Source organism: Medicago truncatula, chromosome 2 (assembly GCF_003473485.1).
Source record: "Medicago truncatula cultivar Jemalong A17 chromosome 2, MtrunA17r5.0-ANR, whole genome shotgun sequence".
NCBI classification, from domain to species: domain Eukaryota; kingdom Viridiplantae; phylum Streptophyta; class Magnoliopsida; order Fabales; family Fabaceae; genus Medicago; species Medicago truncatula.
The window spans coordinates 12,942,554-12,958,345 of record NC_053043.1 but is presented as its reverse complement, the minus strand read 5'-3'; the positions used below and the strand labels follow the sequence as shown (position 1 = coordinate 12,958,345).

Genomic DNA, 15,792 nt, shown 5'->3' with positions numbered 1-15,792 from the left:
AGGAAATTAATTAGGATTATAATATTCTGGATAGTGAAATAATACTACTATGAAAGTGATAGTCTGTGATTTGTGTTGACGATAAATGATAAAATACCTGATTCATTGATGACCATCAGGAGTTACAACAAAATGGTGGTTCATGGGTTGTTTGATGGTTAGACATATGAAGATTTTTGTATGAATGAAATGTATGACTGAATGATTTAATAAATACTAGAAAATTGCTCTTTAGATAACCTGAATTGCTCTCAGGCACCCCAAAATTATCCATTTTTCCCCATTGGCAGTTAAATACCGTTCCACCTACGCCAAGTAACTATTGTGGGCAAGCGTATAACAGTAAACTACCGCTGAAAGTAAATGGGTAATTTCGGGGTGTCTAAGAGCAATCCAGGTTGCCTAAAGAACAATTTTTTTTGTAAATGTGATTTTTTTTAAGGGCTAACCATTCAAAACCAAACCCATGATTTTCCATGGACTATTACTTTTTCCACCCTACCCCATTTCTCGCGCGCCCTATTTTTTATTTTTTTTTACGAAAATGTCCATGTGTTCTTTGGATTATCTGAATTGAGTTTTCCATTTGTTTTGGGTGGAAAAAAAAATAAGTTTTTCACCAACTCGGATTTTATAATCCGAACACCCAAAAAAATAGGGCGCGTTCCTTACTTTTCGGATTATAGAATCGAACACCCCCTAACCACCCTTATTTAGGGAAAAACAGTTCAGATTATATAATCTGAATTGTATCAGCACAAATTCTGAGCATGAATAGTCCGTTTAAGGACCAAATTCTGAGCTACTTGATCAGATTGCTCTGAAACTTTACCCAAAAATCAGAAGAAAAAAAATCAAAGAGCAAGACTCCCGTAGAAGAAACTTCTTACGCGACTCCGCCCCTCAAAACCCAAAATTTCAACATATAGACCGATTTTTCATTTTTTAAAATTTTTCATTTTCTCATAAAAGTCCGAATAACTTGCATTAGTTTTATTTAATTGTTAGACTTTTTTGGTGATATTTTTATATTTATTTTATTTGACTTGTTTTTATTATTTTTTACTTTGTTTCTTTGTTGTTTTTAAAAGCAAAATTCATATCAGTTGAAATAGAAGATATTCTGATTAGTGTTTATGTATAAGTATATTTCATATTATATAATCCAAACACGTCCAAACTGTGTTCCGATTAGGGTTCAAAACCGAACCAATCCAATAGAAAAACTGCAAACCGAACCAATTTAAAACGAAACCGCAAAAAATCGCATTTGGTTCAGATGTATTCGGATCATTTTTTTTACTCAATCGCATGGTTTGGTTCGGTTTGGGGTTTTGATTTTACCAACTGAACCAAACCAAACCAAACCGCAATATATGAAAAACACTAATTAAATATATATCACCTAGACCAATACTTATAGAAACTCAATGGAAACACTAAATAAATACTCATTGAATTACTTTTTGTCAATGTTTAATTTGGTTTACATAGTTGTGAATGAAATTTAAAACATTGCTGAAAATATGTTGTGTTTTACGTTTTTCATTTGATTTTAATGTTGTCAACAAAAACCAATATTGTCTAAAAAAACCGCACTAACCGATCCAATCAAAACCATTGGTTTGGTTTGAATTTTATTTTAAAAGTCAACCAAACCAAACCGCATACTTTTTTACCATGCAGTTTGGATGACTTTTAACCTTAAAATCGAACCAAACCGCACCGCAAACATCCCTATTTCCGATTATATAATCTGAAACTCCATGGACATTTTTATAAAAAAAAAAAAAAAAAAAAAAAAATAGGACGCTCCGGAAGGTAATATAGGGTGGGAAAAGTACTCGATATTCTTTTCCATAATCTAAGGCATAGTTGGGCTTAACAATAGCCCAAAACAAAACGACAACAAATAAAGCGTCGCGATTCTGCGTTCGATTCGATTGCAGTGCTTCAACAATGGCGTCTTCTTCGTCTTCATCATCAGCAGTGACAGAACGAAGAGGAATACCAGGTGCACAGTTCGTTGAAGATGTTCAAACCTATCTCACTCAATTAGGTCTCGATGTTAATTCTGCTCTTGCTTTTCTTCAAGAAAGGTATTTTTTTTTTCTTCTGATTTACTTTCTCAAAATCTCATTTTTTATGGATCTTCTTTGTTTTTACTGCTAGATCATATTGAAAATTAGTTTTTATTTTCATTTCTGTAGTTTAGTTTGGATGCAAGTTCATTTTGTTGTATAGTTGCATTTTGAATTGATTAATTTATAGCAAATTTCTTACGAAGTGTTATGGGGAGTTGGATTTGTATGGCATTGGAGTACTTTATGGTGTGAAGTAGTATTTTTAGCGGTGTCGACGTGTTAGTGTCGTGGTGTCTATGTTTTTGCTTCATAGATAATTACTAATAGTAGGTTTTAGGTAAAGTATTAAGATGATAAGGGATGGATAATAACTTCAACTGAATGTGATTACGAGGTTAAGTGGATCAATATAGGTTGTTTAGAATGTACGATTATGGTCTTTGAAAATTTTGGTTTGAATTTCGGAGTGGTGAGAAAATTTGTGATTTTGGATTGGCTGCAAAACAATAGTGATTGAAATCTGAGTTTCATAATGAAGTAATTTTGGATAAATGATAATTTTGTTAACTACTTCTGTATCACTGGTATGGAATTTATAGTTAGATTAGCGAGTGAGGTAGCGTGCAATGTGATATTTTTTAGATTAGACTGCAATTAATGTGATTCATGTGTCAAACTTTGATAAGTAATTTACTTAGGTTTTCATTCTTTGGATTCATTAACTGCATACAGTTTGTAAAAGTCATTTTTTATTTATATTTGGGTTAATAGTGTTTTTCACCCCTTTAATATATATCATTTCCGGTTTTCGCCCCTATAAAATTTTCGGTTTGATTTGCACCCTCGTAAAATTTTTATTTTCCGGAAAACACCCCTAATAGGCCATTTTCAGAATTTTTTTTCAAGAAATTTTGGTTTTTGAATGGCCTATTAAGGGTGTTTTCCAGAAAATAAAATTTTTACGAGGGTGCAAATCAAACCGAAAATTTTATAGGGGCGAAAACCGGAAATGACATATATTACAGGGGTGAAAAACACTATTAACCCTTTATATTTTGTACGAATGGAATATATCCATATGAAATGAAACACCTTGCTTTGTTATTAATAGTTGATTTTACTGAGAAAACATGTTTTGCACGATAATATTGCATTGGTTTAACACTTGAGAGTGAATTTATTTTATGCTTTAAAGGGGATTTAACTTTTATTTATAAGTTTTTGTGTGAATGATGACTGATCATATATTTCTTGCAGGCTTCAACAATACAAGGTTGTTGAAATGAAGCTTCTCGCGCAGCAAAGGGAACTTCAGGTATTATTGCCTTGTATTCTGCATATTATACTTTATCATATACCATAGAAAACCTGATGGCGTACTAACGAAACCATAGGGATCTTAGGTTTTGTTACCTTGTAGTTTCTTAATATTTGATTGAAGATGAAAAGGAAAAATATCTTACTATATTTTAAACTAGAAAGAACCAATGGCATTTTAAGATTTCAACTGCTGGAAAGGACACATAAAAATTTCGCGTTTTTATGCCAGCATAGGCTACTGGCTGAAACAAGCAGCAAACTCTATGTTTTGGGCTTGTGTCATGGGATTCAATATAACTTTTCGTTTTGAAAACATGCATGGGCTTAAACAAGACTAGACAGTTTGGTCTAAAGTAAACTGAGTTGCAGTGTATTTGAAATGATTAAACTCCGATCCAAAGTTGTTACATTTTCTGTACTTTAATTAAAAAAAATGCCGTTTCTAAATGTTTTAATTGAAATCATAATTACCTTTCTAATTGATTTGGGGCAGCACCTATACTAGAAAAGATGGTAGAAAATAGGCTTAGGTGGTTTGGGCAGAGGAGACCTGTAGATGTAGATGCTGTCGTTCGAAGAGTAGATCAGATGGAGGAGATTCTATAAAAGTTGAGGAAGACCTATAAAAGCTATAAGAGAAACTACTAGGAAATATTTAGAGGTTAATGAGTTGGATCCAAATATGGTTTGTGATAGAACATTTTGGCGTAATTTGATCCATGTAGCCTACCTCACTTAGTGGGATAAGGCTTGGTTGTTGTTGTTGTTGTTTTAAAGTTTCAAGTAAAGCAAGAAAATAACATTGTTTGTTCTGTTTTGGTCACTAGTTTTCAACATGAAACAATTCATCCAAATGCTATTCTGTGTGTGTGTGTGTGTTCATTTTCTTTCAGTACATAGTAGTGACACTATTTTTGGTGGTTTGCAGGCTAAGATACCGGATATTGAAAAGTGCTTAGATGTTGTTGCGACTTTGCAAGCAAAGAAGGGCACCGGTGAGGTTCGTTTGAGGACTGATTTTCTATAACTAACTATAGTAGTAGATAAATTTTAGATAAAAGATTTTTGGATATAATATCTTTCAAATGTTCAGATTAGCTGTTAACAGACTGCTTAAATCTGAAATTTTGTGCATTTTATTTGGTTGTGCTGCACTTGCAAGTTACAATGTATGCAATAATTTTAATATTGTTACTATTTACTACATCCTTAAGAGGTTGTGATTTCTCAATAATATACAAGCACTAATTACATGACTGACCATGCCTTTTGTCTAGAGGTATATTTTTTTGTTCTTGTTGTCACACGATGGCTACCATATATAGATCATTTCATTTTCCTGTTTGTATCATCCATGTAGAAGTTAATGGCTCGAGCCCCCATGTTTAATTGTTGTACTTCAATGCTGCTGCTTGTGTTATTTTTCTAGTCTTGTGACATTTACTTCCATGCCTTCGATTTTCTCTTCTGGGTATGTCAAGATTATACGTGAAAACGTTTTTTTCCTTCTGGAATTTGTCTATTGATTGTCAACCCCTAATAGTTGATTCATCATCTCAGCTACTAGAATTTATTTTCTGTCTTATAAGATTGATAAATGATTAATTTTCCCCACATAAAGATGTAGTTCTAAACACATATTATGAGAATTCATGTTTGTGCTGAATGCACTACATCGTGAAGTCTAGAAAAGGATTTTTTGTTTATGCTGAATCCACTACAGTGCTTTCATATTGACACAAGTACTCATGAACAGAACAACATGCTTTTGTTCATTATTTATTAGCTAGGTTTAAACTTGCATTTGTTAGATTGTGTCCTAAACTCCTTCTAGTTAGAACTCTTTGGCTGTCTGCACATTAGTGCACAAGAACAAAATGTCAGAATAAGTGTGACATGAAACTTAATACTACTGTAACCAAAGCCATTTTTTACTAGTTGGTGTTGGCTACAAAGATCAGACAATAAACCGATGTCGTATCATGTATCACTAGTTGAATCATTGGTTTGTTGTTCCAGTCCTCCTTCACTAATGCTTTTACGGGCCGTCTCAACCCATGTCCAACTCATTATGACCAAACTGCCAACTCTTTTTTCCTGTAGATGTCACTCTAATCATGTTTTGCCAGTGTTGTCCATGGCGGAGAGCCAAAAACTGCCATACCGGCTGCCGCCGCCATCCTTCACAAAATTGGCTACGGCAGAAAGCCAAAAACCCGCCATCAATATTTGATAACACTGCGTTTTGTGCAGCACACATTCATTTAATATTCCAATGTAGAATTAACTCCCATTAAAAAAACCGAAAATACTCCCTTAAGTGTGGAGTATTATCCAATTCTAAACTAGACAATGTCTTAAGAAAACCATATATCAAATAATAATCAAAGTCCTCCATTAAATAAGGCATCTTAAGGATATCCTTAAGATAATAAAATCCTAAATAAATTAAAGTTATAGATCAGTCCTACCCTAATTAAACAGCATAATCTTAGTAAAATATAAATTTTGTTGAACTAGATATCTTATCAAAGATAAATCTCTAAAATTAAGGAATATATCAATCAATATCCTAGTTAATATAAGGGTCATGCGAACAAGTGCACGCTTGTTAAGGATTCAAAAATGGAAATAATTGATAAGTTTTATGTAGAAAAAATTACTTTTTAAAATTTCAATGTGTTGAATACACCGTTTCCAAGATAAAACTTCCTCTTTAGATTTCTAAACAAGTGCCCTTAGGTCACTTGTTAGCATTTCCCTTAATTATCTTGAATTTTATAGATTGAATGTATACAATCAATCTTAATATATTATTGCATCATCCCCCCTGGACGATTTTACCTAGCATTAAACATACAGTACTCCTTCATAGAGTTTGAACAACTCCCCAAATATACCTTTATATACTTCTTCTTTTTTTCAAATGGGGAATTGAGTTGATTTCAAATGTTTGAATGTTGTGGTCTATCTCAAATTTGCATCTTGTTTAGGTAATCCAAATGATGTTACATCCGTAATGTAGAATATGAATGGGTGTGCTTGATGTCATATGTTCAAGCTGCACCCTTTCCAGGACTAACATACAATCCCTACCCTGCAAGAAAATTATGAACACTATTGCAAATAACATTATATTTTGGCAATGGTAACAATATTACTGCTAGTATGCAATGCCTTACACATAGTACTTTTATATCAGTTACATTCAAAACTAAGGTTTGTGAATGGTCAAAATCCTTTTTATACAATAGTTACTGCTAGTATGCTATGGACTCTGGAGCCCTAAGTAACGATTATCAATTCCTCATCATTGTGTGTAGTAAAAATGATCCATTTTGAAGTCATATGATGCAACTATTTAAAACTATTTTGAATTTATTTGCCACAAGCAAAATCATTACTTGTTTTAGAAACTAGAAGATTTATGTTTGACTTTGGACACAGGAACTTATTGCCGATTTTGAGGTGTCAGAAGGCATATATTCACGAGCTTCCATAGAAGAAACTGATTCTGTGTGTTTATGGCTGGGAGCAAATGTTATGTTGGAATATTCATTAGAAGAGGTACTTGTATTTTAGTTTTGGGTATTATAGTTGTTTTTTCCTCTGTTAAATTTTAACCTACGTAAGAACAATATGAATTTCTGTTGCAGGCTACTGCTCTTCTACAGAAAAACCTGGATAATGCTAGAGCCAGTTTAGAAGTTCTTGTTGCTGATCTACTGTTTTTAAGGGACCAAACGACAATTACTCAGGTCTGATTGCTAACTATCAAGTCCACCATATTTTTTTGCTTTTCACCATAAACTGCAGCACATTTTCCTTTATTCCTTTGCATTCTTATTAGGCAAGTATGTAATGTAATGTTTTCTGCTCATTACTTCGAACCGTCTCATCTTCGCTCCTCCAGCTTCATGCCTACTATGAACACCCTTATAGATGCATCTGGGAATCACCTTTTATTTTATTTTTTCATCAGCTATTGCCCAATGTTTTCACCAGGCTACGGACAATAACTATCTTTTGACTTTAGTTATTGATTGTATGTCTATATGTTATCAGGTTACAATTGCTCGTGTTTATAATTGGGATGTCCATCAACGGAGAACTCAACAAGCTGCTGCTGCTACTACAATTGCTCAAGAGTAGCATTGAAGAGAAATTGTTCACACTTAGATCTAAAGTTGTTTACTTACACCGTTCAGCTTAGATTATGCGTCTAGTCTCTTGCCAGTTTTTAATTTTGATGAATTGTGGTTCCTTCCTGTCTGTAGTTCTGGTTTCCCCAAAGTAGTTTCTAGGATAGGAACCATTTCCTTTATATATATATGTATGTTGATTATTGATTATGATTTCTTGGTCTCTTAACATTTTTGTATAATTGATGGGAAAGTTTTGTCTTGTATGATCATATGTGTGTATTCTACTCTGCAATTTGGTTTTTACTTGTTTAATTTTATATTGCTGATGCTAATGTTACTTGTCTCTGACTAAGTAGTGTATTGAATTCAAATATTAGATTAGAGGGTTAAGGTTTTACGACTCGAGAGTTTACTAATATATATATATATATATATATATATATATATATAGCATATGCAAGCTAATATTTAAACAAAACATAATCAATTAACCACATTTAAATAATAAACTCTAACAATAAAAAAATAAAATTTATCGGTACATTTAAACTTTGTTTCATCTTCAGTTGTAACTTTAACTTCAATTGTTCAATTTTCTCATTTAAATACTTGAGCAAGTAATATATTTGAATGATTTCAAATCAATCAATAATGACAAGCTTCTGAATGCATTCCTAAAATTCAATGTATGTCATTGTCACGCATTGATGTAGCTTCTATACATAACAAGCATGGAAAAAACGAGTTATATTAGCCGTAAAGGCAGCATTTCAGCACATTGGGATTGAAAAAAGAATTGGATTTTGAAAGAAAATGAGACAAAAAAAAAATATAAAAAATCAAAGGTAAACTCGGACGAGTTTACACGAGTTTACCGAGTTTAACACATGTTAACTCGGTCAAACTTTCCGATTTCATCAAAAACCGAGTTTACCTCCGAGTTAACACGTTTTTGCCACCTAAAAACGTAAACTCGGACGAATTTACGAGTTAACACTCGATTTATGGAAACAGTAAGGGATAATCAATATGAACCCTAGAAGAGTTTCAATTTGTTAATGAAAACTATAAACACCATTCAAAATAAATTAACAAAAGGACAAGACATCTTATTCAATTATCCTCTAACATTGTTTGCTTCATCTTATCTTTCCTCAAAAGAAAAATGATATTTGTACAACCAATTTATGACAACTTTTGTATAAATTGAAATCTAGACATAAAAAAGATGCAGTAAGTGTAAGCTTTCTATGTCATAGAATAATAATCCGAAAAAGTTTTATGCTAAATTATTTACATGTATTTTCTTTTAGTAAATAAACGAAATGATAATAGTCATTAAAAACTCAAACATATAAATAGATGTGTTGAAGTTCTAACCCCGATTTAACAATTTCAACATTTTTTTCAGTTAAATTATAGGCCTAGCAATTTCAATATAATAAGACATCTTTTACATGTTTAATTATATTGCTAAGTCATATTCCTCTGTGATGATTGTTTTTGTAAGTGTAACGACACAATCAAACATTAGCCTAAAAAAAAGACAACAAAATATGTTGACATCTAAACATAGTATAAAATGTTGACATTTAAACATAATTTATTATACTGCTATGTCATATTCCACTATGGTCGATATTTTGTAAGTTTGATAAGATAATTAAATACGATTGAACATTTGGATAACATGTATAGGTTAGGATCCTAAATCAACATGTATATACATCTAGGAAGCAAAGTTTATTTTGTCGACTTAAATTAATTTTTTCTAAAGCACTTTATATTTTTTAAAACTATAGTACTACTTTATTGGCAAAAAAACCATAGTAGTACTTATATATATGTTTTAAGATCGATTTTTTAAAATTATTTAAAGTTTTTCGTTCGTTAGTAAAATATAATTTTTGAACATAATCCAGTTACGTCGCATGCTGGTAATTCAATTTCAAACTGTTGGTGCCCATTTACAATAAATAAATGGTGCCGGTCCATGAAATCTATCTATCTTAGTGCTTCACTTTTTTAAACCAAAATCAACTTTCATTGACTTTTTAGTCTTCACCGAAACAGAGTTGAAAGGGTCTTGAGTTGATAAACCCCAAAACCAAAAGAGTCAATGGGGATAAAAATATGACTCATGAAGCAATACCGATGTTTTTCTTCTTTCTAAAATATTATCGTTTCTTTTATTTTCTATAAAGATTTTTTTTTTTTTTAAATGATAACAATCTAATGTTTCTTTTTGGTAGTAGTAGGGCTTGAAATACACTAGATTGAATTATACTAAAGCTTAAACTTTGGTAAAGAATTGAAGGTTTATGTATGGTTTGTAGTTTTTTTTAGAAGCTTATTTTCCTATTTTTAAACATTAATCTGAACCTTTTAGAAATATGGTACGATCTATTGATTTATTTAAATGCATATTTCAAATGAACATATTTATGTAAGTAATCAAATTTATGATTAAATAAACTAACAAACTAACATACAATGAATTAAACTCTATTTTAATATTTAACATGACATTTTAAAAAAATATGATGCAATATCATATTTCAAGTTTAAATAATAATACTACATTTAAGAGAAATGATAAAAACACTTTCTCTAATAGTCACTATCTTATTCCATAAAATACATGTAAATATCCACCATTTTATCTGACCATAACCTTTATTGATTGGTTTGACCTAGTCTTAAGTCATCTAATAGTTGGTAGGTTTATCATGCCTTACGATATCACACAAGGCTCAAGGACAAACTCAAACATATCTTTAAAACAACTTTTCATCAAAGGCACCATTAAGGTTGACCTTATTAAAAGGGACCCTTGGCCATTTAATTCCCAAAAGAATGGTCCTAAACCTTCTTGATTAGCAAGTTGTTGACCACATGTATGTCATCGTCAATACAGTTTATAACACACTTTCTCTTCTCACCTTCTCAACATGAATTTTTATTATATTTCTTGGTCCTTTGATTATATATATCCTATAATATGTATCATGTCCTTCAAATAATATTAAGTAATTGTGCAGCTTGTCTTTCATGCACCATTCCCTTCATCTATATGATGTTGACTATAGTAACACATGTAAGGTTCGTGGATTAAAATTCATTTGACAAAGGATTGCTAAAGAGATACTATGTGTTTTTTCTCTCCTCAAAACATCAATAAAGATCGATTCAGTTGTTAAAAAATTGACACATACTTTATAAAGATATGAACTTAAATTCCATTGTAAATGTTAGAAGTTAGAACCTAATTAATGAGTGATAACTATGTATCTTTATAATAGTGTTTGCTAAATCTCGAGGTTACTCTGACCTTGGCAAGTCGTTGGAATACAACACATCTAAACTTTTTTCCATAAAAATGAGATTAATATAGATGAAATGAAAATAATAAATACTTTTTTATATATTTTTTTAACGCATTTTGATTTTTTGTGAAGTTTGTAATCTGTTTTTCTTCTTCTTCTGAAATATAGTATTTTATTGCACAAAATAAGAGAAAGATTTCCTAGGTAGAATGGAAATTACTCAGGTGCCCCTAAAAAAATTACTCAAGTTTCCAGAATGCCGCAATCAACGCTTGCCCTTGTTTGTTTTTCTTAAGTCAACACGTTGGAAAATTTCTTCAGTTCATCTTTTTTAGGGAATTTCTACGGTTCATTGTTATCTGTGTTTACTAACAGCAAATCAGTTTTATTTCAATTTTTGCGTTAAATAAGTAAATAGTCTTCCCAAATATACCAATATTTGATTTTAGTCCCTCTAAAATATTATTTAGGTTTTTGGTCCCTCTAAAAGTTTTCATTTATGAAATTAGTCCCTGCTCTAGTGTAAGACTCAATGTAGAGCAGAGACTAATTTCATAGATGAAATTTTTTAGAGAGACCAAAAGTCTAAGGGATATTTTAAAGGGACCAAAATCAAATGTTGGTATATTTAGGGAAACCATTTACTTATTTAACCCTCAATTATTTAAGGGAATAAAATCATTATATTTCATTAGATAGCATACAATAGGGCCTCTTGCGTTACGGTGTGAGCGATCCTATTTGTTTGTCGCCGGTTAAACTCAACTATAAAACTTTGAAAAAAAGTGTAAAAAAACTTTCTACAGGTCAGACTAATGAATGCTTCCAAATTCGATAATGTTATTACTACCACCATTGAAAGCATCAACAATGGTTTCAATTCTGCTCTTCATCCAGCACTAAACGCTCGCGCCCTGCAGGCATTTCGAAAATATCCCTATGCTAGTTAACTAGCGCAAATGTTAATATTTGCGGCACATAACTAACGCTGCGTGAGTTAACTAGCACAACGTTTGTTCTTCAGCTCTTACCACCGCTCAAGTTGCGTGAGTTAACTCGCGCATAGGTCAGTGGTGCGTGACTTAAGTCACGTAGAGATTATAAGGCGCGCTGGTTAAGTCACGTTGCATGACTTAACTAACGCAAGAGCATATTTGGTATGGTTGCAGGGCGCGAACCAAATATGCTGGGTGAAGAGCAAATTAAAATTCCAACAGTTTTGAAGTGGAATAAAGTCCATATCATCAAATCCTATATCAGCGGCCCATTGTAAACCATGAAAAAGACTTGGTGCTTCACCTCTCTAACTCCATTTATATACATTTTGATAATTTTTTTTACAAAAATTAAGAAATGTAATTACTGTTGTATAAACAAAAGAATATACTACCTCCGACTCTAATTATAGAATCCTTTTGTCAAAATCACAGAAATTAAGAAAGTTAGTTGTAATATTAAATTTGTACTCCCTTCTGTTATATTTATAAAAAATATTTGACTTTATTGATTCATTGCATAAATGATGTATTTAGTCTATATTCTATACCAAATACATTAATTACTTAATGAATCTAAAAAGTCAACTTTTTCTTATAAAAAGGATCGGAGGGAGTATATAATTACTATTGTTTTTACAAATTTATCCTTAAGAGAGTTAGTTTATGTTTTTAACATAATATTTATTATTGATTGAAGAAAAAGATGCAAAATAAATAAGGTTATATTGATAAAGAAATAATAAATGTAATTGAAAATTTCAAAGAGGTCTTATAAAAAGAGATAATTTTTTCTCTCAAAATTGTCTTATAATTATGGACGGAGGTAATATAAATCACTTTACAAAAGTAAGGAGTTGATGCACGGTTCTTGAGGAAATGATTAGTTGAGTTAGTCCCTCCGTCCCATAATAAATGAACCTTTTGTTCATTTCACACGTATTAAAAAAAATATATATAAATGAAAGAGAGAAATGATTTTGAGTGGTCTTGTAAAATATTGATGTATTTACCATTATCATAAATATAAAGTGGAGGAAGTTGAATTTAGAATGATAAGAGTAGTATTAATTATAGTGTATAATTTGAAAAAAGTACCACCTTTGTCCCTAATTATAGGACCCTTTTGAAAAAATAACAGAAATTAAGATAGTGGATATTTGTGTTTAAGAGAGAGAGTTGGTTTATGTTTTCAACATGTTATTTATTGCTGATTGAAGAAAAAGACGTATAATAGATAGTGATATGTATGTAAAGAAATAATTAATGTAGTTGGAAATAACAAGGGGGTCTTATAAAAAAGGACAATTTTTTTTCTTCTTAAAAGGGTCTTATAATTAGAGACGGAGGTAGTAATTAATATTGAATTGAAAAGTGAAATATGTCAGTTATTTTGGTACAATATTTTATTGCAAAAAACTCAGTTATTTTGGGACGGAGGGAATATTTTCTATTTTTGTGGGTAATATAATTGAGTTGATTTTAATGGTAAAATTAATATAATTTACTACACCATCATTATTAATCGTAGTGAATGTAGTAATTAAATGGAGTGAAATTCAATTAATAAAGGAATATTTATGGAAAAAAAATAAGTGTTGCATTTATATTTTAAAGTAACGATTATTTGAAGATATAAAAAAAATATTAAAGTGACCATTAAAATGAGACGAAAAGATATTAGAATGACAAATAATTTAGGACAGAGAGAGTATCTAAGAAAAATAATTAGTTAACTTGCGCCGAAATAAAAACTTATGATAAGAAAATATTAAGTAGAATATTATACTAAATGACGTCAAAAAAAGGTGTTGAAAGGTGTTATATAGAGAAATGGAATAGAGAGAATGATGTTATAAATATCACATGTTGTTGATATGTCAAATAAAGAAAGATAGAGAGAAAAATGAAATGTTGAGAAATAGGAGTGTCGAGATAACATGTTAATTAAACATTAAAATACATATTGTATATAAAGTAACTATCATTTTGGCAATTGCAATTATAAGTATCCGAAAATTTATATCAAATTACTCCATTAAATTATGGCTTAATACTCCCTCCATCCTAATTTATAAGCAAACAAATTCACATTTATTAAGAAAACAAAAATATAGTTTGATACTATATAATTTTGTGTTTTTCTTAAAATAAGTTAATGATTATAGATAGAATAGAAAGGAGAATAAATTAAATGAAATTTGTATTTAATTTTACTTTGAAAAAGATGATTTTCGTGAAATAATATAAAAGTTGATATTTTTACTTATATTTTAAGATAAAGAAAATGAAATTTTTTTGCTTATAATTTGAGACGGATGAAATATGTTATAAGCTCGGTAGTCTCAAGCCCCTCAACCAAGCCAATTGTAGCCCTTCGAACTAACACAATTTCTATCTTTTTTTTTTCTTCTTTCTTTCTTTCTTTTGGTAGAAATTAAACACAATTTATCTAATATATTTTTCCAAAAGGTATTGTAATTCGTGAAAGAAATTTTGCATGTGGAAGAAATGAAGAAGCAAAGAGATAGCATCTAGAACCATACATAAACCCACATTGTACCCACGTGTAAACCCCCGAGAATGCTTCTTACACAAGCTAAACCGGTTGCCAGTCAAATATCCGCGTGAAACAGTCGTGGGTCCCATTTGCGGTCCTGTTTTGCATTAAATGCTATCAACATCGTGTTAGCATTCTTCGTACGCTCTTCTAACGGCAGGTGTCGGTCGTACCGTACCCAGTTGGAAATTGGATTACCTCTCATTCCCATCTGTTGTCCAAATTCCCAGCCCAATCACACCTTTCTTATTGCACAATCCACTGATTTATTAGTATTCTATTCAATAAATTTAGATTAGATGCTTCCTCCCCAAGATAAACATATAATTTAATATTTGTATTTAATTTACTTATATTACTTTTAGCTTAATTTGAATGTGGTTTAGCGGTGATAAGTCTTCATTGAAAAAATTTATAGCACACAAAACTTTAGAATCATACTTTGATCATTTGTCGAAGGAGTCTAAATTCTTTATCACTTGAATCAATATATTGTTTGTATCATCTAAATAATAATAAACATCACAGTTAGAAAATAAAATTGTCCAAAAAAGTATCAACAAACACTCTAGTAAGATTGTGAGCAATTCTATTAACTTGCCTACGAATAAAAAGCTAGTTTGAAGCTAGCTTCAAATGGTTGTGACTATATTTATAGGAAATTCATTTTCTAAAACATAGTAGACATTTTTGAAAAAAAAAACAAAGATATTTATTTTTCAAAATAAGGATATTTTTATTTTTACGACAATTTGTTAAGATTTTTAAAAACATATTCTTATAGGCTAAAATAATCTCAATTTATTATTAGTTTTTTTAAAGAACGATTTATTATTAGTATAAATAAATAAAAAATTCTCCCTTTGAATTTTTAAAATCTCTTTGAAATGTGGACATGATCTAACATCAAAAAAGGAAAAAGTAATTATTCTCTTAATTTGTCTAGTATTGAGTGTCAATTAGTAAAAAAAACAAATTCTTAAAAATAGTATGAATTTATGTTTTCAATGTAACATTAGTTTCTCAAAACAATTGTTGCATTTTATCTATTTATTTCAATCAATTAGATATCACATTCTATTTTCAATACGTAGTACTAATAGTAATCAATTTTTTCTAACTATACCCCCTAACTAATACCATTTGCATCACCATCTAAAACATATTGCTCACTTTACATTCATAATAATAGTTATATACCAATATTTAATGAAATATATTAGGACAAGTCTAAACTAAAAAGAAAAAACTCTAGGGGTACTATTAATTTATATAAACTAAAAATATATTGTGACAAGTCTAATAACACTTGTTAAGAAATCTCAAAATTTGAATCTATTGATAGCATATAGCACATCCCCA

At 30.5% G+C, this 15,792-nt stretch overlaps 1 protein-coding gene across 1 annotated transcript; it reads left to right on the top strand.

Annotated features, from left to right (window-relative positions):
- The first annotated feature begins 1,877 nt into the window (after positions 1–1,877).
- On the top strand, positions 1,878–7,861 carry LOC11407662 (probable prefoldin subunit 3). The gene is made up of 6 exons (XM_003594668.4): positions 1,878–2,099; positions 3,342–3,399; positions 4,333–4,404; positions 6,852–6,971; positions 7,061–7,162; positions 7,470–7,861. Exons 1-6 carry the CDS (start codon positions 1,960–1,962, stop codon positions 7,554–7,556), a joined length of 579 nt encoding a protein of 192 aa, XP_003594716.1. The 5' UTR covers positions 1,878–1,959; the 3' UTR covers positions 7,557–7,861.
- Positions 7,862–15,792: the final 7,931 nt, after the last annotated feature.